Below are 24,261 nucleotides of genomic sequence, written 5' to 3' on the forward strand. Positions count from 1 at the left end.
TACTGTTTTCCTCTTTATACTTTCCTCTCTCTCTCTTTCGCTCTCTCATGTATCTCTTTCTTCGCTTGTGGCGTGTTTCTACGTTATCTATACCCTCCCCCTTCTCCCCCCCCCCCCCCTCCCATCGCACATGTTCGCTACATACTTAAACGCTACAATAAAAAGTAAAGCTGATCAATATCAATGTATGAATTCAGAATCGTAAATTGAACACAGTGTTTCCGGTTTAATTCTCTTGTTCTCTCACATGTTAGTTGTAGTTGTTGTTGCTGTTGCTGTTGCTGTTTGGTTATTTTCTTTTCTTTTATCTCTTCTTCTTGCGTCCTGTGCCGGCGCGCAGCATCTAAACGTCTGAGGGGAATTTGATTCCATTTTTGTTTCCATTTCTTTTGCGATGTTGGTTTGCTTTTGTTGATTCTTGTTTAAACTTTGTTTTTTTTTGTATTTTTCTTTTTGTTTTTCTTCTTCTCGAGCGTTTACACTTCGCCCTTCCTCCTTGTGTTACACTATTTATCTAGCATTGTTTTTAGTTTAGTTTAGTTTTTTTCCTTATTTCTCTTTTTTTCTTCAAACTTTGTTTTAGCATTTCCGATTCGCGCTCTATGTGCATTTGAGTAGTGTTTTGTTTAAGGGGGTTTTATGTTGTTTTTTTACATGATTGCATTAAAGTTTTGCATTTTATTTTAAATTTACGATTTCTTTTTTTTTGTTTTGTTTTGCTTTGCCTCTTTGCTTTTGCTCCGTTCTAATCAACCGCTTTTCGCTTTGTTTTCTGATTTCCTTTTCTTACAAGTGTGCAATTTAATGTTTAGCAGCATGCGTCGCGCGTGTAAAATGACATGGTTGGTTTTGAATGAATACTACTACTTCTGTTGCCGTTTTTGATGTTTCATTTGGTTGTTGTTGTTGTGTTAGTGGTTTTAAGGCTAGAAAGCATTTCTTTTCCTTATTCGAGGCGCCCATCATACTCTCACCGTAAGAAGACTTATTTGCCAAACACACACAACATACACACACACACACACCGCAAAAACCGTACACACTGCCGCTGCACTCTCACATCCCAGTTGGCAGGGTTTGCCCTCAAGGGATGGAAGGGTTACAGAAGAGAAATCGAAACAAAGCGTTGTTTTCGTTTAGTTAATTGTTCTAACTCTTTCTTAAACACCAAAGGAACATAGGGGAGCTTTCAGGAGCTTCCGAAAACGGAAAAGAAACGGCTGGTAACACACGCAGGTTAGAGGACAATAGGCTTTTTTCAAAGATCAAACTAATAGCACGTTTGTGTTTCCATCTCTCTCTCTCTCTCTCTCTCTCTCTCTCTCTCTCTCTCTCTCTCTCTTATTTATCTCTCTTTTTCCTACTTTTCTTTTTGTTTTATTATAAATTTTCTCTTATGCTTTGAATTACTTTATCGATGTTTTGGATCATCGGTTCCGTGCGTGATGCCTGTGTCTGTCTCTCGCTTCGGGGAGAGTTTTCTCCAACCCCCTAACGCAATCTGCTGACAACATTCGGCAATGTTGGTATTTTTTTTTTGTTTTTGTTTTATTATGTATTTTTTTGTTTCGTTTTTACTACAAGTCCTTGCTGTTTACGAGGCAGTGTCATTTACATGTTTCTTCTTCTCTCTACAAGATACTGGAAGGAAATGGGAACCTGTTGCTGCTGCTGCTGCTGCTTCTGCTACCCGTTGCTACCTCGTTTGGTTTTGCAGTGATGGTCATTGCATTGGAATCCGAAGGGTAAGGATAATTTACGCTTAAAAATACCATTTTTCCCCCTTCTTCAATGTGAGTGTTTTTATTTAAAACAAAAATGTGAATAAAAAATTGTTTATCAAATGGGATTTCTAGCATTGCCACTTGAAAGCAATTGAATGCGAAATCCATAAGGGAAAATTGGATAAAGTAAGTAAAACAACATACTTTTCCTCTATCTCTTTATTCTATGTAATTAAATGAGCAAATAAAAGTAGGTCCAAGTGAGCTATGAATATAAACAAACAGACACATGATCATTTTTCATCCAGTTTTGCGAGTACTGTTGAGTTTACTTTGTTTACCTTTCTCTTTCACATCTTTCTTCAAACAGGAAACAAAATCCGCGGGCGAGGAAGCGAGAAAAGCTACATTTTGTTAGCAATGACCAGTATGTCACAGAGAGGAAGAGAGGAAAACAATGCATTGAAATTACTATTAAAAATGGAAAGTATGTTAAAACATAACACAAAACAAGTAAGTAAGAAAGATTAAAACAAAGAACGTAATTATTAAGATATTATAAACAATAGAAAAACGAAAAGAGTATGCAAAAAAGTAGAAAAAAAACAAGAAAGTAATAGGAAGTAATATAAAAAAAACAAAACAAACTGAACTACCATAATAGAGTAGGTAAACAAACTGGATATAAAGAGTGTAGCGCAGTAGTAGTATTAGTAGGTAGTTATTAACTTTGTTTTTCTTCTCTTCGTTTTAAGTGTAGTAGTTAAATAGTGAGATAGTAGATAGTACAGTAGTAGTATAGCAATAGAGTTTATAGATTTACACTGGCTTGTTTTCTCCTTATGTTTTTTTCCTTCTTCATTTCACTTTCAAACAAATTTTCCCATTTTGCTGTTCTTCCGAACCGGATCTTGAAAACGAATCTTCCTTTCATACCTATTTCTTTTCGAATGTACTGTGTTCGTTTTGTTTAAAAAAAAGCACTTTTAAAGCTGTTTATTTTTTTTGTGTTTTTCGCTTAGCAGTTTGCGCTTTCCTTTTCCTCCTCGATTTGTGTGCCTTTTCCTTCTTTTTTCTTGTTTCCGTTTTCCATTGTTATTTTTTTTTTTGGTTTCTTTCTCATTTGCTAATAATCGTTTTCCCTTCTTTTTTTTGTGTCATTTTCTTAGAAGTTTCTTTATTATTATCGATGTTTTGCTTTTTCTCCTTCTCCTTCTGTTTTTGTTTTTGCTATCCTTTCAGGTTGTTCTACTTTTCTACTTCTCTCGTCCGTGTTTCTGCTCTAATTTTGGTCTAAAATCCACTACACACGTTGCCTTATGGTTTTTCTTTTCTTTCGACGCGCTTTTCCTGCAAGTTCAAGGTGAAAATGAAAATAATCTCTGTCTCTCTCTTTCTCTCTATTCTACCCTTATTTCTTTGCTTCTTCATTCTTTTACTGCTTCGTTTTCTTTCTATTAGCAATGTGCGCCTACTTTGCTTCGTTGATCTGAATTCCGATTAGTTCAGGTAACCAAGTTTCTTCCTCAATTAGTAGCGTTAGTGCCCAATTGGTTGGTAGAAGGATTTGTTATACGAGGGAAAAACTGTTCAATCTTTGCTAAAGAAAGTCTCTCTCCACTTTTCACCGCTTTCTAAGCCTTCTTCTTCTGCCAGTACTGCCCCTAGCAGCAACGGAACAAAACCGAAGAAAGGAAAGATGGAAAGGAAGCGAAAAGATCAGCACAAAATGTATTAGAAAACAATAAGAACACATAAACAGTACTCTGTTTTTTTGCTTTTTTTATCTTTTTTTTTCCTTTTTTAACTATCCTACCATATCTTTTTCCATTTTTCTCTGTCTACTGGTTTCATTTGCGAGAGCGTTAGAGTTTTGCCTGTTTTCAGCTGTTTTTTCTGTTTCTCTTCCATTCTTCTTTTTTTGCTGCTTTACTTATACATTCTTTCTAGCGATTTTTGTTTTAATTGTTTGTAAAAAATATATATATTTATGTATGCACTTATATGCTGTGTGACGTGATATATATATTGTACATAAATTTTATTTATACCATACATGTATATAAGATTATAAGAGGAACGAACGGAAAACCAACAATCGGTTTGTAACTTATCTGTGTTTGTGTTTGTGTTTTTTCCTTTCCTTTTTTTCTATTTTCTGCTTTCATTTATATGTAGATGTGTGTATATATATACACACCATAAAAACTAAGTAGGAAAATAACGTTCAAGTAAAGCTTATTTTGGCATTTTACATTATCTCTTTATCCCATCGATTACTTTATCCCTTATTACTACTGCTACACCGGTTTGCCGTACATTTCTTCTCTCCTTAACCGTCTAACCTTAAAGGGACTTTTTAAATGTATGTGTGTGTGTCTGTTTCTTTCTTTTTTACTTCTTCTTGTTCTCTTAAACACTTACCGGGGTTTTTCTCTTTTTTTCATTTACTCTATTCTACATCTCATCCTTATTCCCACTATACCTTACAGTCTACACGACTTATTTACTACTCTGTGCTCGGTTCTGTGTGTTCTTCTCTGTTACCCCCTTTCTGCTGCTTATTGTTTCTAACTTTAATGTAGAGTTTTCTGTTTTAATAAGTAATTCTGTATATGTATGCATTTCTTCTGTACATATGTATTTCTTCTGTTTGTTTAGCTTCTGTTTTTTTTCAGTTCTAGGAGGGGGTGGTTCCTTTTTTTACCAATTTTCTACATACTTCAGCTTCAAAAACGAACACAATGCAATGAGTGGATGTGAGTGTGTGTGTGTGTGTGTGTTCTTTTTTTCTTCTTTTTATACCTTTTTCTAGCAAAATGTTTCTACCACGTTTGGAATAAATCTTCCGTTTTCTTGTTTGTGTGTGTGTTTTTTTATTTTTGCATTACTTTCTCTAATTTAGGTTTTTACACGCTTTGCTTTTCTCTTCCATTTTCTTATCTTATTTCTTACCGTTTCTTCCCACTTACACTTATATGGCTTATACATATGTTTTGCTCCTCTCTCCTTTTCTATTTATGCAATTTGCTTCTCTCTCCTTCTTCTTTACTAGTAATTTCTGCAATTTGCAGCTTTTGTTTGCGGCGCACCTCTTCACACCCTCATCCTCCTCCTCCTTCACGGCACATCCTGTATGGCTGTAGCAATTACCGGAACAAATCCACCCAAACACACACACACACACACACACACACATATATATAAAGAAAAAACAATAGAAAAAAAAATGCATCCCAAAAACGTCCACACACCAAGCCAAGTGACTCCTACAAAAGCCATTCCAGCCTAATTAAACGGGGTTTGTTTCTACTCTCGCTCCTTTTTTGTTTATATATTATACATACAACAAAAAGAAGAGGCCTCCAATGGTAACAACTGATACAGAGAGTGTTGTGTGTGTGTGAGAGAAAGAGCGAGTTGATACAGCGAGTGCGACACCCCTGCAGCAGCAGTAGCAGCAGCAGGCTTGTCGCACACCACTTTCGCACTGGTTGGGTAGTGCTATTAGTTTGTTAGAAGTATTCGCGCCCACAAGCTGTCGCTTCGTAGTAATAGTAATAGGCAGTAACGGTTCAACACTTCCCTCATCATGTCGATCATATATGTGATCCTCTCTACTGTTTTGTGGTCTAAAGTTAACTGTTGTTAATCCTGCGCAACTGTAAAATCATACTAAAGTCGTAAGACGTAAACCTTCTCTCTCTCTCTCTCTCTCTCTCTCTCTCTCTCTATCTCTCTCTCTCTCTCTCTCTTTCTATCTCTCTTTTTCTCTCCCTACCTCTCTCTTATCTTCTCTCTCTCTCTCTGGAAGTATTATGTATCTCTCTTCGCTTCCTAACGCCTTCATAAGTCCACTGTTTGTTGCTGTCTTGTTCTAGTTGCAGTTGGTTTGAGGTTCTGGTGTATTGCTGTCTTTTTTTCAGTGCATTCATAGTGCCAGGGAAGGAGAAGCCGCCGGGGACGCAATGTGCGTGTGTGGGGTCCGGGTGTATAGGTGTGGTTTTTGGCCTAGACTAGACTAATATGCTACCTAGAGGGCGCTCGCGGTTCTTCGGTTCATCTTGTTTGCTCTTGTTCGCTGCTGTGTTGCTGTATGTATATATGAGTGAGGTTTGCACGCTTGTTTTTCTTTCTTTTTCTTTCCTCTTCCCGTTTCTGTTTTGTTGTGTCTGTATATAAATAGATTGGGCTTCATTTTCTTTTTCACAATTTGCAAAAAATTGCCCTTTCTTTTACATTCTTTTTTTCCTCCTTTTTATGTTTTCGCGCGCTTAGTGTAATTGTATTGGCAGTTTTCGGTTCATTTTTCATTCCCATGGTCTTGTCCGTCTTTTTGTTGTAGAGTTTTAACTTTTCTTTGCACAGAACAGAAGTGAGGTTTTTATTTGCGTTTCTTCTTCTTCATTTTTCTATGCTTTTTTGCATCTTTCTTACTTTCCCGTTTTCTCTTACAATAATCCTTCTGTACACGTTGCTACTTTACAATTGCTCTACAGCACCTCAAGTGTGAGGTACCATACCAGCTACCGGGACCGGGGGTGGAAGAAGAGTTTCGCGTTTTGCATTTTTTGTTTTGCGCTGCAACAAATATTGGTGTTACTCAAGAGACTCAAAGTTTAGAAAGCAAATCCCCCCCGCTGCCTCCTCTTTCACGGACACACACACACGCACACACTTTTCTACGTAGAAAATAACAATGCTATAAACTAAAAAGGAAAACAAAAACGCTAAACCACACAAAAACAAACGAAAACGTAAATTTCAATGCGAAAATTACACCCAATCGTGGACACTGTGCGCGGTTAACTACTACGCTTGTGACGACTGTGGTGGTGTGTTGGTTGTGGTGGTGGTGTTGCTACCGGTCGGTCCATTGGCACCGGCCGGTCCCGCACCGGTCTGTCCCTGTTGGCTTTGCGCCTGCGATCGCACAAAGTCGATCTGCGCGTAGGTGAAGGCGGCACAGCGCACCGGTTGCTGCTGCTGCTGCAGACCGGCCGTCGTCGTTGGACTAGGGCTGGAAGAGTCGATCGAGGTGCGCGCTTCGCTCGACCCGGGCAGTGGTTCGTCGACGTCCATCTTGGTAACCGGTGCGGCGGCACTGCTGGTCGCTGCGGGCGTTGTCGCAGCGGCCGCCGCCGCCAGCAGCATCATCGTGCCGGGTGCAAACGGTGAGGCAGCGACCGCTTGCTTACCACTGCTGCTGCACGGTGGCAGATCGAGACTAGCGTAGTGCAGCTCACGCTCCGAGCTGACGGACGGTGGGCGGGAGACAATGTGCGGATCGGTAATCGAGCTGACCGAGTCCGGGCGCGAACCGGGCACACTCGGGGGGCTGGTGGTGGTACTGCTGCCCACCACCATGGCGAGCGCCGTGCTCGAGGCGGACGGGCTTTGGTTTTTGCTTTCGCACAGCGTCGACGTGGACGAGGCGGACGATGAGGTAGCTGATATGACGGGCAGCCGCTCGCTGTTGGCCGAGCTGGGCCGCGTGCTGCCGGCCGCGATGGTGCTGCTGTGGGACGCCGCACCGGGGGTGGACGGGCCGGCCGGTGTACCGATTGGCCGGCCGATCAGCTCACTGTTGACGCTGTTCGGGCGCGTCCCGGTAGAGATGCTGCGCTGCAGCGGGGCCATCTGCTGCTGCTGCTGCTCGGTGAAGCTAAACGCTGGCTCACCCGTCCGTCGGCCAAGGTTGAGCGCTTTCGGCGAGTTGGCGGTAGCGTGTGGTACCGCCTTGCTTTGCAGCAGCAGTTCCGCGTCCTGCGACGAAGCGATCGGTTTGAAGCCCATCTGTGGGCTGGACAGGAGCAGCGTGGATTTGCGGGCAACCAGCACCGGTGGAGTGATGCTTCCCACTGCGCTCGAGCCCGGCGGGACGACACCGGCCGGTGATAGGCTTGCGCCTCCCATCGAGCCCATCGACGTGGTGGAGAGTTTGCGCGAGCTGGCCGGGTTCATGAGCGCATAATCGCCCGCTCCATCATCGTCGATGCTGCTGCGGGTTCGACTCTGTGCCGACGGCAACACGTTCAGCGGCATGTTGCTCGCCGGTGGCGCCACATCGCCGCTAATCGGCGGTGTCGCCGGGCAGTAGTTGACGTAGTCGGGCTGGCTTGCCACTAGCTGCAGCTTGCTGAACGATCCCGAGCCCCGATTGCTCCCGGTGGAAAGCTTGCGAATGGCGGGCGAGGGTTCTGTTTGCGCCTGCTGAAGCTGCTGCTGCTGCTGCCGGCCAAGACTCAGCTCGGCATAGTTTTGGCTCAAATCGTCCAGCGACTCGCCGCCCATCGGTTCGTCCTGGGCCGGCGCGAACGGTTTCGTGGGGCTCGCCGGGCTGAACGGGAAGATGGTGGGCTGGCTGCCGGAAGGTGTCACGATGCCACTGTCGCGCGAGTCACACCGCGCCCGCTCGGGGGTGGTTTCCGCCGGCTTCGACGGGCTGAAGCCGATCGAGCCGCTCTGCTGTCCCGTGGTCGTTTGGATCGGTGCCTGTGCTGCCAGCGGCAGATGCTGCTGCAGTGCCACAATCATCGCGGACTGGTGGTGCGGATGGTGGACCGATTTGCGCGCATCCGGATGCTGCCCCAGCGGCAGATAGTTGGGGATGTTGGCGCCCGCCTCCACCTTCGATTCGCCGCTCAGATCGAGCCGACATTTGCCCGCACCCGGTTGGATGGTGATCGGTGCGGAGTACGTGCGCGATGCGTCCTCCGACTGGGAGCCGCTTCCACACGACATGTTCATGTAGTCGTCTCCCCCATTCGTTGGCACGGTACGGGCGGACGAGGTGGCCGAGGAGGAGGCGGAGGAAGAGACGGGACCGGCCGCCGTCACCGGGCCGTGATGGTTCCAGGACATCTCCATGTAGCCGTCCGGCGGTGCGCTGGACGACTCGAGCAGCGGCTCCTCGTCCGGTCCGTGCATCTTCTCCTCCTCGCTGCCGCTCGCCTCGCCCAGCGAGCTGATCATTAGCGGCGCCATGTTCAGGTAATCTTCCGAAGGTACTTTCGTAGCAGTGGTGGTGGTGGAGGTCGACGCGGCGCTGGCAGTTCGCTTCTGCTCCTTCTGCGCCACCGCCGCCCGGGGGTACATTTCGAGGTAGTTGTTGTTGTTGTTGTTGTTGCTGCTGCTGCTGTGCGCACTGCCGGCACCGTCGGCCGGCTGTTTCGCGTGGTGCTGTATCTGGATGGGGGAGCTGGTCGCAATGCTGGCGGCAGCCGGACAGCAGTCGGGCTCGTCGCGCCCACCGCCGCCCGGTGTCATGTTCAGGTAATCGTTCTCCTCCGACTGGGAGTTGAGCCGGCCGGGGCGCATCTCGACGTAGCCCGAGGACGTCGCACCCTGGCCCCTTGCCCGCTGCTCCTCCTCGTTGTTGTTGCCGGACATGTCGAGATAGTCCTCCATGCCCGACGGTTCGCTGCTCCTCGTCGACGGTCGTGCCGGCTGCTGCCGTGGCGACGAATAATCAATCTCCATCAGATCGCTCATCCGCCCGTGGGAACCGCCGTGCGAGGGTGGCTTGCCGCCACCGGCCCCGTCCGGCAGCAGCGATCCACTGCCTGACTTCCGGCCCATACTGCTACCCCCAGCGCTACCACCACCGGCCAGCTCATCCATCGGCAGCGTGTCCCCGATCGAGGCACCGTAGCTGCCCGCGTGCGAAATGCTGCTCGTGCTGCTCGAGCTATTGTTGTTGCTGCTCTCCAGCATGCTGCCCTGCGAGCTGGTCGACGCAAACGACACAATGACGGGCGCCGCCGAGTATCCCTTGTACACGTCCGAGCACCGGGGCACCTTGGCGCGCGACCCGACGGAAAAGGCGCGCTGGCGCGAGCTGGCCGACCCGCCGGCCGACGATCCGCCCACGGAGCTTTCGCCCGAGCTGAGCATCTCCACGCGCAGCTTGCGCTTGATCAGCTCCGGCCGGCTGCCGACCGAGTACGTCCGGAACGGGCGATCGTTCACCTCGTGCTCGTCGCTCTGCCCAATGTACGCCGGCACTTTCTCGAGCGACAGGCGCAAATCGGCCGACGGGGTGCCGGACGTGATGCTGCAGCTCGAAGCGGCCGACGACATGCCACCGCCACCGATGATGCTGCTGCCCGCGTTGTTGCTGGCGGCCGTTGCGTTCGAGAGCCGGCTGCTGGTGCCACCACCGTTAAGCGTCGGGTCCATCAGCATGTACTCTTCCGTTGGTGGTGCGGCTGGTGCTGCTGCTGCCGTGCGGGGCATACTCATCGGCACGTACCCGTCCACGATGTCCTCCGCCAGGCTAGACGCACGGCTATGTGCACTCGAGCTGGAGCAGAGCCTGCAATAAAGGAAACAAAATTAGAGAAGGTGTTCACCCTTCTGAGGTGGAGCATTTTGCTTTGCTTACCCGCGGGAAAAGTCCGCCACCGGGGACATGGCCATGTAGCAGCTGCCGGACGGGTCGCCGGGCGAGCTGCCGCTCGGGCTGCACATCTCCATGTACGCGCTGCCCTCGACCGAACCGACCGTCGACGGGGGCGCTGGGCTGCCACCGCGCCGCGCCGCCTGCGATATGGGAAGCGAGAGGGAATTATGATGCGGGTGGCCAACTCTGCCTACTGCGCTACTACTACTACTACTGCCGGCGAGGATGGGCGTGGCGTTGCTGGTCGGTGCAGCAGTGTGATGCGTCTGCTGGCCGTTATCGGGTTCACAAGGACAGTTTTGGGGGTTTTGTTGGTGGAAAAGAAGCATTCCACGGGACAGGACAGAGAAAAAAAAAACGCGGAATCGGGTTTGGGGGGAAGAAATGGGGGTCAGGAATGAAAAGGAGAGAGCCAAAAAGAGAGAAGAAGCCAATTAGGAACACGGTTTCAATTTTGAGTGTGTCAATTTTGAATTGAATTTGGAATGTTCACAGCAGCAGTGTTGTAGTGGTGGGAGCTCGGAATCGGACCTACTCGATTCCGGGTTCAGAATCGATTTCGGAGTCAATTCCGATGCTGGAACCGATTCCGATTCCGGAGCCGATTTCGGAATTGACTCCGGAGCCAATTCCGGAGCCGATTCCGGAGCCGATTCCGGAACCGATTCCGGAGCCGATTCCGGAACCGATTCCGGAGCCGATTCCGGAACCGATTCCGGAGCCGATTCCGGAGCTGATTCCGGAGCCGATTCCGAAGCTGATTCCGGAGCCGATTCCGGAGCCGATTTGGGAACCGATTCCGGAGCCGGTTTCGGAACCAATTCCGGAGCATATTCTGGTCCAAATTCCGGAACCAATCCCGGAGCCGATTTCGGAACCAATTCCGAAGCCGATTCCGAAACCAATTCCGGAACCAATTCCACAACCAATTCCGATGCCGATTCCGGAACCAATTCCGAAGCCTATTCCGAAACCAATTCTGGAACCAATTCCGGAAACTGATTCTGCACCTACTATCTGGAATCGATTCCGACGAAATCTTCGTTTTTCCCATCACTACAGTTGTTGGCTGTGGTCGATGAACGGGGTTGGCGATTACACACGGAGACGGGGAAGGATCGGATGGGGACTGACCGGAAATGCGCGCGTTCAATGCCTACGCACGATCTTCCCTAAAACTGTCGAAAAACGCACAACACTTACCGGCACTGCGAAGTCATCGTGCTGGGAGATGCCGCAGCCTGCTGCGCTCAGATCGATGTGGCCGTAGTCCTTGATGAACTCTTCCGAGTTTTCCTCCGGTATCGAGCAGCCCGAGTTGAGTTGACTGCAAAGAGCGAACGTAACAAAGGGCGGACAGAGAGAGAGAGAAGGGGGTCAAATGGAGAATAAAAAGAGGCTCAAATTCGAAGAAAGCAACGAACGACATCACACAACACACTTTGATTCGCCCATCTGTGCAAATTGGTCGTTTCGTTGTAGCGCACTCACTTAATGACCTTAGGATAGCCCTGGCCTTCATCGGGCGTCAGCGAGCCGGTGATGAAGCTGTCCGTCGACTCGTCGATGCTAAGCGACGAACCGTCCGAACCGGTCGAGTAGGTGGCCGGTGGCGGCGGGCTCAGCGGGGACGAGTTGACCGGCGGGCTGTGGCTGTGGCTGATGTGCACCGAGTGTGGCCGGTTGCTGCTCGGGATCATGCGAGGCGGTGGCATGCTGCCACTGTTCAGCATCAGCTGATGGTGGTGCTGCTGCTGTTGTTGCTGGTTTAGGAGGTGTTGTTGTTGCTGTTGTTGCTGGTGTGGCATCGTTTCGCTAGTCGTTCGATTTCGCGATGGAAGACTGTCGCAGCGTTCGCGCGCAATGGCAACACCTGCGGGTGGAGGGGTTTGAAGAGAGAGAGAGAGAGAGGGTGCAACGATGGAAAAGAGAGAAAGAGAGCGATTAGTGTATGGGTTGGGCGATACCAGTGTTGTCCTGGTTGTGATTTGGAGTGAGTGAGTTCACAACAAAATCAATCAGGGTAGCATAGAAGGGAGAATTTTTGTATGTATTTGAAAGGGGAAAAAAGCCAAAAGTGGAAAAAGGGTTCGTCGCCTGCTACGACGCGGTTGATTTTGCGATGTGAGTAAACCAATATAGAATCTTCTTACAGAGTACACTTAAGTAATATGCACAATATGGATAATGGAGGTTTCGCATTCGCAGGGAGAGATGCAGCTGAGAGCACTGTTTATTTTTGACATGCAAAACACAACAAACGGGAGCATACAGAAAGATCGAAAAAAAAAGGGTAGTGGAAAGGAGAGAGGGTATTTTTCTCGGGTGGTGGTGATGGTGCGCAGGCAGTTTTACGTGCAATTGGCGTGGGCTTGGTGGCCCTCTACAGTTCAAAAACAACTCAAAAACAAACTTATCACACACAGCTTTAGGCGCCAGGAGTTTGTGATGAATTTTTTGTGTGTAGGTTATTAAACACTCTTTTTTAAAGGATAATGAGCCAAAATAAAAGCCAATGAAGTACACTGTTCTAATGCCGATAAGAATGATGTGGATGGGTGATTTTGTGCGCAACTATGACCGATAAATAAGCAATTCCGAGCAAGCAAATGTGTTGTGTTTTCTCCCACTATTTCCCCTGCACTTCTAAGCGCAATGTGTATGCGTGTGTATCGAGGTGTGTAATGCAATGCTGATCCCTTTCCGTCCGTCCGTCCGTCCGGATCTGGGGATCCAGCGCTTAATTCGATTACGATAAGCTTACGGCGTCGCTGAGCGCAACCGGTATGTGACGTTTAAAGTAGGATTGGTGGTGGTACCAGGCATGCGCCACATGGTTTAGTCGCTCAAATTGGATTTTGTTCCACGAAATGTGCCAAATCGATTATCACAGAAAGATGAGTTTAATTCCCTCCACACGGAAAGGGGCAGGACGACGGCTGTGTGGCTGTGTAATCCGATTACAAGCGTATTACACACCGCGCGACAGCGGGTTTGGAGAATCGTCATAATCCAATGGTGAGGAGAATTTGTATGTTTTTTTTAGTTAAGTTCCATTGCAACAAATTTTAAAAATGATTTGTTTCATTAACTTAGACAGTTGGCAGCCTTTCTCGATTCTGTGTGACATTAGAGAGCGACTGTATCATAATGAAGAGTAGAACAGAATCAAGAAAGTCTGTGAAAACCTCACAGAAAGTCCTAAAAAGGACAATTTGATGAGTCAAAAATAAGAAAAAAAGATGAAAAACAAATAGTTTTAAGGAAAACAATCAAAAATGAACAATTTTGTGGGCCTAACATACAAACAAGTAACAAAAATAAACATTTTTTTTTCTAACACAAACAGATCAAAAAGACATTTAAAAAAAACAAAACAAAATACTAATAACAAAATCAAAGCACTCAAAACTACCTATAATTGTGTGTTTGGTGTACGAAAAAAAAGTGTTTGGCATTCAACAATAATATTTAAAAAGAAACAAAAATGAATGAAAACAAGCGAATAGAATAGAAATCATAACAGAATCATTAAATAAAGACATCAAAATGCAAAAGAAAAGAAGAGACTAAAAACAGATAAAAGGTATACCGACAAAGAGAGAAATTAGACAGAAAGAATAAATTAAAAAACAAAAAAAACAAAAAAAAGGAAGGAAACGCAAGATGCAAAATCATGTGGTGTGAAACAAAATACATACTCCTGCTGATCGTACCGCTGGCAGTGCGGCCAGCGCTCAGGCGGCGCAGCGCCGCCGGCGAGGAACCGTTCGTGCTCTTATGGGAACTAGAGGTGGTGGTGGTGATGGTGGTGGTATTGGTGGTGGAATTGCTACTAATGGCCTGAAGGCAATTGCTACCGCTACTGCACTGCGACTGCGAGGGACTACTACAACTACAGCAGCCACCGTTCGAGGAGGCGGACCCGCGGCCCTCCGCCATCATCGCCATCTTCAGCCCTAGCAGACCGATCTTGCCAGCGGACAACGTGGTGCCTGGGGAGGAGGCGGACCCGGACCCAGACCCAGCCGAGGAGGTGGACGCATGCTGCTGCAGATTGCTGCTGCGCAGCAGCCGGCTGATCAGCGTCAGCTGACTGCCCGCCGGCAGCGCAGGTGGTAGCGGTGGTTCCGGCGTCTCCTCGCCCGCCGGCTTCTTCAGATCCATCGGCAGGTAGCGCTGATCCTCGATAATGCTCTCCATCGAGCTGCGCGACGGGACGAGGCTTGCGAACGGCTGCGGTCCTTCCGGCGACAGCTCGTACTGGTGGCGATGGGGCGGCGACGTGCAGAGCACATCCGACACGGGCGGTGACCATCCGCCTCCCCCGTTCGGACCACCGGCGTGCATCGGACACTGCGCACTACTGCACCCGATCGGCGAGAAGGTTGGTGGTGCGGGCAGGTACGCCGACGATGATTTCCGGTGGTTCGATGCACCGGCAGCGGAGGAACAGTGCGGCTGCTGCAGATGATTGTAGTGCGAGAGTGAGGAAGGGGCGTGATGGTGGGGCTGCCACCATCCGCCACCACCCTGCCGGTAGTGTTCGGCCGTCAGGCGAATGGCCGACTCTTCGGTCAGGGGCAGTGAGCGGGTACGATGGTGCACCGGCTGGATCGTCCCGGTGCCGGCGCACGAGGCGGACGATGACGACAGCGACGTCGAGAGCGTGACAATGTGCTGCGAACCGCCGGTGGCGGAAGGAAGCAGCCCACCCTGCGTACCGGCAGCGACGGCCGCAACGACGCTGCACTGGGAGGAGGACCGGACGCTACTACCACTACCGCCGGAGTGCGCATGGAGTGCGCCCAAATGATGCGTATTGCTATGAGGGGAATGGCCTAACATGGGAGCGCTTGGCAATGATAAAGCTCTTTGATGGAACACCACCCCGGCTGTGGCGGATGCGGATGTAACTGCGGATAGAGAGACAAACAAGGAGAGAGAGAGAGAGAGATAGTACACACGGGAATTTTCAGACGGGTTTGCTGCGCGCAAAGCGAGCTTTTGTTGCGGTTCAAGGTGTTCTGTGAGTGTCTCTGCGTGTCTCCAATGTCCAAAGTATACACGGGGGGTCATGTGTAATATTTTTTTCCAATTCGTCACTAAGTCGCTGATAGGTATAAACAGGGCGATTAGTATTGGAAGGATGGCCCAAGATGGTTACATACAAAGGTGGGCAATATTCACATAGAAGGAAGGGGAAAATTCACGCTTCACGCACGTTAGTAGAAGTGTGGTGTAGTTGTGTTGCGTGTGGTCGAAATCCGTTGCTTGTCTTTAGTGTCGTCTTGACAGTAGAAAATTAGCAATCGATCGTTAAATTCGTTTTGAACAGTTTTAAATAGTAAATACAACTACATTTACCAGTCAGCTTACAGTCTAACGTAAAATATAAAGGAACAATGTTAAAAGGAAAATGTAGAAATGTTTAATTCAACAAATTTCAGAATTTAAATTGCATAAAAATATATATTCAAGCAAAACGGGCCTTCTTAAGCGCCCGTAGGTATGCAATTTAATGCTTTTTTGATATCACTGAGTAGTATTAGTTTGGTAACGAGATATTCGTGAACAAAATGTTAAATAAACATAGATAAATCTAATTTGCATTTCAAAATTGATTACTCATCGCTGTCAAGTACATTCTTATAATCAGAAATTTATAGTAAAATAGCAAAAAAAAACCGTTTTGCTTTGCAGATTGCATTTCTTGAGCTAAACGCCTGAAGGTATGCAAACCACGAATAGAAATGCGCTTAATATGCACCTTTTATCATTAAACATTTACTTTTGCTTTGAGAATTGCTTAATAAATGAGTTATTATTAATTTAAATTTAAAAATTAGTAAAAAATGAGAGAATGTGTCATTTCATTTGTTCATAAAAGTATAATTTTCCATTAGTTTCATGACTCAAAAGTCGTATAAGTGTTTAAGTAGTGTGTCCAGTATCTCTTCTGCAGAACGTCTCACTGTCGTCAAACATGTGAACAACGGTTCCGGCAGCAACACTGTCCGTGTTTCTCCGTTCGGTTCATGGCGTTATGCAAACCGTAATGATGATGGGTTAATGGGGAAGAAATCGTTAGTGCTACACAGACATCAGTAGAGAGAAACGGTAGTACATCCGAGCATGGAAGAGATTAATTCACGCCGTTTGGGGGTTTCGAGGGTTAGTAGTAGCTTGACGAGAGCCCAGCTCTGTTGGTTGTGGTTTTGTAGCGGGTAAATAGGGTTATAATTTTCAATGATCATCATCGCAGCAGCAGCTGCGACTGTTCATTCGTCACTCCAAGGGTAAGCATCTTTTATACAGCACAGATAGGTAAGAGGGATAGAGAACAAGTGAGAGACAGCATGTTATAAGCGAGTAAGCTAAGTAGTGTAAGCCTTTTTTGCTCCCCACACACGCACGCCAGTGAAACAACTTGATTAATGAGCTTTCGACGGGCTGGATCAGATTGGATCTTCCGGTGGAGCGCGCGAGCAGTCGTCCGAATTGAAGAGTGTTATCCTTATCCGCCCTATCAGGTGTCACCCGTAGGAGGACGTTCTTTCTACGTCCACTTTACATCCCCTTTTTTCCGCCGTCCGGTAGTGGTAAAAGGAGAACAACAACAGGCCACGTGGGAGTGTGTGTGTGTTGGATAGGTTCGTCGCCATCGTCGCTATCCTCTCGTCGTGGTCGTCGTATTCGACTCGGTACGGTTAGAATTTCTGATTATCTCTACTCTAATTAGTTTAGTTAACAGGAGTGATTACTAGGTGGAAATTTACGATTATCGTTCGCGGTTCGCTTCCCGAGACACACCTCTCTCTCTCTTTTAGCGCAAAAGGGCACACACACGAAGGAGGGGTTTTGTTCCTTTTTGTTTTGCTCTTGTTTTAGCGTGTGTCGTTCCCATTCTATATGCCGCCCAGGGGGCGCTGCTGTATCGTCTTCCGCAAACTATAACCCGGTCGATGGTTGCGCCTTGGGTTGTGATTATGTTTTTGTTTTTTGTTTTGCGTTTTCGTTTTCATTACTTGCATCACTGCACTCCGCGCTTCCGTCCGCAGTGGCTCTTCTCCCTCCTTACTCATCCTCGCTAGAGTTCTTCTAATGGACCGGAGGAGAGTGTGTGTTTTGCGTGGGCTTCCGCAAACTCGCGCGAGAACGAGTCGCGGGTCCGTGGATATTGTGTCGAGAGGTCCTCCCTGTGCCGCTCATAAATAATTTTTATGAGGTTCGTATTTCAGCCGACCGCATTATATGTCCGACATTAGGTGTCCGTGTGCGCGCGTCTGCAGCGTGTACACCAGCAGCATATGGGGGTGGGTGTTTAGTTTTGCTTTCGTTGCAAGACACCACATTATGGCTGGGGGGGATGAGCACAACACGCGAGATGATGATCTTTTCCATGCTGGCTGAAGGAACCTATTCACCTGTGTGCGGTCCCCAGTCGGCCGGTCGGCTACAGTATTTAATTACATCCATTTCCCGGCGTACTTTATTCGGCCGACGGGGTCGCGTCGTCTTTGCGTCTTAGATTATTAATTAGATGGCTACATTATTAGTCCACCACGCACAGTGTCAGCTACACACCACAGCTACATGTACAGACACACACACACACACGCTGATACATTCCCAGTATGATGCCGTCTACTCGAAGGGTGCCAGTTTGTTAGAAGAAATTGTCACATTTTTCTCTATTTAACGGCTGCTTTCATCCTGAGATTGTTACGGTTAATCAGGTCTAGAGCCAAGCAATGCCGATCATTCTACATTAGTTTCTATTTTGCCACAACGATAAACCCCAAAAACAGTTGTCTATTCTTGCTCACCGTGCTCGAATTGAAGGGTTTTACGTATTTAAATCTGCTCATCTGCAGAGTTTTAATTATAATTTTGATTTTCGAGTGAGCAAAACACCAACCACAAGTAGGAGTTATTGATTAAATCAGAGTCGTTTTTTTAGATGATTATTTTCTGAAGGAGTTTTCAACAGTATATACATTGTTAGCTTGCGCCTTCCCTTCCATATTACATATTAGAAAAATGTTAACAAAACGTATCAAATAAATAATCCAACTCTTTCCCAAAGAAAGTCCCCTTGGGAAAGCAGACCGCTTCTGGGGGGGAGCTTTCGGTTTAGGGAAACAGGGCGGCTTAGGCGTTAGTGTGTGCGGTTAATATGCGCTTGTTGTGGGGGGGACGGGGGGACAGTAATAATTTTCTCCGTGCGTGAATCTGCAGCGCACAGGACGAAACCAAGCGGAACGAAAGCTTGCAGAAGGCACACGATTAAAAGACGGAAAAGGGAAACAGGGAACTCTGCCCCTTGCTTGCAATTTCGCCAATGAATGCCCGTATCCGTAAATGGGGCTCTGCTGGTGTAAGGAAAATAAATCAGAAAATCATCCATTTACGAAGAAAACGGTAAGCGACTCCTACTAAACGTCAGATCAAATACTTTTATAGAAGAGGGGCATACAAAAGAGAGGAATGGAAAAAAACACGAGAAGAAATTGACTACGTCTTTAGCCGCTTAAATACTTCCTGCCCCTTTGCCTTGGCGTACGCCAATCCGCACACACGCGTGCCACAACACGAGGAGGCTTTTACTGATGCTCTTAGCTTGGCTCTTGCTGCAAAGCTCTGTGCAAAATTATATTGCATTGCCTGCATTGCGTTATCTTTTTTTTTTCTTTTTAATGTGCTATTTAGCTTTTCATTCCCCGTGTCTTTTCTTTTACAATCGTATAAATGAATAGGTTTAAAATAACAAGCCATTTATTAATTAATGGCACTCCAGTAGCCCACGGCAAGGCCACAGTGGCTGTGCGTTTCCCCGTTGCCCGCCTGTACGCTCGTTGAAGTCGCACGAAGGATCTCCGCCAAGAGAGCACAGTAGAGGAGGAGGCAGTGTACACATTAGATATCTCAATCTGAACACTGCTTCCAAACCACGGCAGTTTTATGCACGGATTGCACACAGTGGTGGCCGGCTGCCGGCAATAAATCATTCTTTTCTCCATTCCCGCGAAAGGCAGCCGAGCCGAAGGGGAGATGTTTTTGCAGCATATTAAATTCATTCAGCTCGGTTTGTGTTTAAAAATTCATCGTGAAGGTAAAACAACCGGCACAACCCATAGGGCACCGCTCCATGCACGTTCGCAAACCATAAATAGTTTACAGCAGGAAATTAATAATTAAGTCACAAGCAGCTTGGCGAAAACGTTGGCCTAAGTTTGGCACTGTTTGCGGCTGAACCACAAGAAAAACCGGCAAACACAAAAGCTCTGCCAATTCATTCTTAACACACTTTTAAGGGGATGAAATGATTCATAATTCTTTCGTTTCAAATTGTTATTTTTTTCTTAAAAAAGGCAATTGCAGGTCAGTTTTGAAAGAGAAGAAAAAAAAAACACACAGAAACAATACAAAAATTCAACATAATTAAACCATATTGTACCACAAATGGGCAGAAGCAATATAGAAACCGGTACGGACCCTGGAATTCAGCCCACCTTTCCGTGGGTAATTTCCTTCGCACCCTTTCTTCGCGATCGTTAAATGCAGTTCATCTGTTCCAAGGGAACGGGGAGCAAGATTTACTTTTCTACTTCTCTCCCCTTAATATCACCACAACGTGTGTGTGTGTGTGCACCATATGGGTTGTGTGCAACAACAACAACAGCAACAACCATCACACCAAAAAGAAAACGGCAAGATAGTCGGCCACGCGAGCACAAACTTAATTCGTTTAAGCCCCAGCCGTCTTACAAAACCTCCGGTACAAATAATGGAAACCGGGCACAGCCCGAAAGATAAGACAAAAGCGCTTTCCTTTCTCCCATTTCTCTCATCCCTATCCGGGGGCCAGGCCACCAGCAGCAGCAGCATATGTGTTAAGCTAACATCTGATTGCGGCTCGCTTAAAGGTTTAATTAATTTTCATTATATTCGTCCCTCGCTTTTGTGGTGGTGCATCGTGGTGGATACGTATGTGGATCGGCTTCGCGATCAAGTGGAAAAGAAAATTACTTCATTCCATGCTGCCCACGGTACACACGATACAGGAACCACCAGGTGGCCCTTTTTCCGGTATCCATTGCTGTGCTGTGATGGTGCTGGTGGTATACAGTTTAGGGAAGAAATTTGTCGATTACCCGGTGGGAAACGGGGGTCTTTTTAGCTTTGATAATTGTTCGCAAGCAGGTTCGGAAAGGTTTGCCGCTCTTCTAATTACTATCGAGCAGCTTACCGGAACAGATGTGCAGGGAAAAGGTACCAGGAAGGGATTTCCTTTATTGAGGCTTTTGTAAATTTAATAAAAAAAGAAAAACTGCTTCATGTTGCAGTGATTATTGCCAACTGAAATCAATGTAAATTGCGAAATTAAGTGCCCCAGAAGCTGTTCTACTAAGGTAAGACTATACAAGCTTTTGGGGAAGCTTAAAGCTAACTCATAAAGGTAGCACATAAGATACCTTCACTGTTCTAGTAAGAATTTATCTTCAATAAATAAATAAATAATATTGTATTATATTTCAAAAACATAGCAACTGGTGTGTAGGCGGTCCCGTGGTACAGTCGTCAAATCGAACGACTCAATAACATGCCCGTCATGGGTTCAAGCCCAGAATGGACCGTTCCCTCGTAGCAAGGATTGACTATCTGGCTACGTGGTAATGAATTAAGTCTCGAAAGCCTTGTTATAGGCTGGCATGTTCGCGTAGGACGTTACGCCAAATAGAAGAAGAAGAAGAACTACTGGAGTATATTTTATGGGTAACATTTTGCTAACGCAAAAAATATAAAAAATTACATAAATAACTGCATTTATTCTGTTTTGTTAAGATGATTTTTGAACAAATATTTTCCCACATACGTGTCTAATTAAATGCGCATAAAATGTAAACAAACCAATGTCGAGGAATGAATCGGATCGTGGTAATGAACCAGAACAAAATAGTTGTTTCTTTAAAGAAAGTATCTCCATGAACTAGGTACTGTATAGACCTCGTTAGTCCGTTCAATGACGTTAAAATATAATAAAAATAATAAAATGAATTATCATTAAGATTGAACAACAATTTGCCAAACTAGATGACGAAAACAAAACAGGAATTGGATGACAAAACCGAAAATAAAGCACCCAACAGTGATGAGCACAAGTGTGATCGCTAAAAAACAATGCTTGTGATGGGCGCTGAAAATGCCGAGAAAAAGGAAAATAGTATGCAATTGTTTGTTTTTCGCTGACGAGCATAACAAATAGAACTAACCGAAATTAGAACAAAAATCAAAAAATCAAAAAAACCAAGCATTCAAGCCGTACCTGAGACGGAATGGCGTCGCAGCGTGCTGCGCAAACGTCGCAGCGGCTTTGCACCGGTGAGGTAGATGGCATTGGCCGAATGGTGGCTAAGGCTGCGCGTGTGACGCCGCCGCACCCCGCACAGGGCCGGCTGCTCCAGTGGCGGCAGCGGTGGTGGCGGTGGTGGCGGTGGCCCCATCAGCGGCACGGTCGCGACGGTCTGTATGCTAACCGTCGAGGAGCAGCGGGACGACGATCTGGACGAGGTGGAAAAGTTGGAAAAGCTTCCACCGGAAGAGCTGCCCCCGCTGCCCCCACTGCCACCGTTGGCCGTCGCCAGCGGGCCACTATCACCGTTGGCTGCACCACTGCCAGCGCCACCACCACCAACCCCTACGAGCGAGTGGGTGATGGTGGCGAGCAGATTGCTGAGCGTGATGCCACCGCCACTGCCGGGCACCTCCTTGCCGCCCTGCCGCGTACTGGCGTAATGGTGGAACTTGCTCATCGAGGCGGAGGGCGACGGTGGTAGCATCATCATTGCCGCTGTCGTCGAGTTTCCCATTGCCGCGGGCGAGGACATATTGGCCACCGCGGACAAGCCGGAAGACACTACACGAAGAAATTGGTGTGTTTTTTGGCGATTTTTTAAATTTTGGATTGGAAAATATATTTTTTTTGTTTTTTTTTCATACACCGTAGTGTGGGAAGAGAAAGAAAGAGAAAGAGAGAGAGAGAGGGAAAGAAGAATAGCATACAATTTCTCATTTTTGTCATATCTGTCATATAAAAAATTGATAAATTTTGGAAAATTTTGAACAGTGAGAGATTAAAAAGTTTCTCTTTACAATAAAAAAAAGTTTAAGCCGATTGTGATTTAAGACAAAAAAAAACTAAAATATTAAAAAAACAAAAGTTTTGCCAAATTTTTTGGAAAACCTAAATAATAATCGTTTTGCTTGATTTGAACCAAAAACTAATGTAATTTTGATGATATGAACGTCAATGAGAAATGTGCAGCTTCACCTCGGTTCGGGTTGTGGTTGAAGGAATGCAGTTCGTACAGCAGATGGGCTCTGAGCCACTGACTGACGTTTGCTACAACGGTTGCAGCATTATTTCCCTCCCAATAAAATGCCATTTTTATCCATTCATTTATGTTTAATTCAGTACAACACTGGGAGAAATGGTATTTGATGTTTTGTTTGTTATTTATTTGACTATTGATGTGTGTGTCAGTAAACATCCTTTAACATTGTGCGATCGATCGGTAGCCAATTTTGGCCTCGATCGCAGCAGCACTTTTATCCGACTGAGATGAAGAATGATAAATGTTGATTGCAATTTCGATACCATATGAGTGATGGAAAGCGTGAAAAGCGCGATAAGTTTGTTGAGTGGAGTGGAAAACAGAAGAATCGGTTTTCAAAACGTAAATTTGTGGATGCATAAAAATCGAGGAGCCGAAACAAAAATGGAGCTAGCAAAAGTGCAAGAAAGCCAATCACAAATCTGCAATACACACCACAACATAACAGATATACATAAACGGCGAAAGGGAACGTGAAAGGTTTGCATGCAAGAAACATTATCTCCCTTTGGCGGAAACAAGGAAACGCTACAGTCAACAACAACAAGATCAGAAACAGACAGACTGGGAAATCATGCAAAACGCGCGTAAGGACACAATTTGGGAGCACATGTTGAGCCATGCAGTTAATAATGATCGCCACTAGACGAGGGGGTGGAAAAAGCAACACAGACGGGGAACCGATTGGTCGAAAGAAGCACACACCACATATTGGCCGCCGAGCAACAGCTTTTGCCGGTTTGAGTCAGGGAAAGATGTCGAAGAGAACATGTTACACGATCGTCAACGAGGCTGTTGAGTGTTAGATGGGGCGCGATTAGGACCACTATTAGTAGAGGAAGCTCTTCCTAGACGGCACACGGCGCTGGACAACGTTTTTCAACACACACACACACACATTGAGAGTAATAGTATAAAACAACGGTTTGCACACCAAAATGGACACACATACCCACACAAACTTGTCGGTGCCAAACGAGAGTGAACAGAGAGATCAGCGTTACATGAAGAAGAACAATTCCCGTCGAACAATACTAAACACATATACACACCGGGGTCCTAATAACCCATAGTGATGGTTGTGCACGTGGTGGGGCTTGGGCAATCGCTTTTTTTGCTGTTTTAAATAAACCATTTTGTACGTGATCTTATCGGGCGGAGGATCATCATTTCCAGCCTTGTCCCGGAGGGCTAATCTGTTGTCTATCCTACCTTCCCGAATTGAATCGGATCGTTTTTCCTCACCTCGTATGTTTGCGCTGGACTAACTAGAGCAGAGGGAAGCAGCGCATCAATAATTCATGCTAACACATGGCCCAGCCCACAGGCAGCAGCAGCCGCTAATAAGCATTGAGTGTGTGGTGGGGTTTTGATTTTTCTTCTATTATGCCTCTAGTGTCTTTTTGTTTTGTTTTTTCTCTTCCACTCAACAGTGGCGCCTTTTTCATCAAGGTTGTGAAGCAATTAAGCTACTAGCACATTAAGCTACAAATTGAAAATTAAACTAAACTTTGCTCAAGAGTGCCGTTTTTCTTTTACTATCGCTGCTGCTGCTGCTGCTGCTGCTGTCTTTTTACTATTACACGTGGCTGCCCCATCTGATAGAGCTGTCTGCAGACCGGCGCCAATTAGTTACGCTACATTATGACTAATTTATTGGTTTATGCTTTTAAGCTTGGAATTTATAGATGCGCACGGGGTGTTGCGGTGTGTTCTTATTAAAAGTCAATAGTAT

General features: G+C 46.4%; 1 protein-coding gene across 15 annotated transcripts in view; it reads right to left on the reverse strand.

Annotated features, from left to right (window-relative positions):
• Nucleotides 1–585: 585 nt before the first annotated feature.
• LOC120957087 (pneumococcal serine-rich repeat protein) overlaps nucleotides 586–24,261 on the reverse strand; it is a 223,570-nt gene continuing 199,894 nt past the window's right edge. For 9 of the 15 annotated variants that reach the window (XM_049610476.1, XM_049610478.1, XM_049610479.1 and 6 more), the window contains 6 exons: nucleotides 21,458–22,048; nucleotides 13,830–15,044; nucleotides 11,620–12,001; nucleotides 11,332–11,455; nucleotides 10,111–10,397; nucleotides 586–10,041 (listed from right to left, as the gene is read on the reverse strand). In XM_049610476.1, the coding sequence (XP_049466433.1) occupies nucleotides 6,537–10,041; nucleotides 10,111–10,397; nucleotides 11,332–11,455; nucleotides 11,620–12,001; nucleotides 13,830–15,044; nucleotides 21,458–22,048 (6,104 nt within the window). In that variant the 3' untranslated portion in view covers nucleotides 586–6,536. The remainder of the gene's footprint in view (nucleotides 10,042–10,110; nucleotides 10,398–11,331; nucleotides 11,456–11,619; nucleotides 12,002–13,829; nucleotides 15,045–21,457; nucleotides 22,049–24,261) is intronic. The other 6 variants (XM_049610483.1, XM_049610486.1, XM_040379080.2 and 3 more) reach the window with 5 other exon arrangements.

The sequence above is a fragment of the Anopheles coluzzii genome, chromosome 3, assembly GCF_943734685.1.
Source record: "Anopheles coluzzii chromosome 3, AcolN3, whole genome shotgun sequence".
Lineage (NCBI taxonomy): Eukaryota > Metazoa > Arthropoda > Insecta > Diptera > Culicidae > Anopheles > Anopheles coluzzii.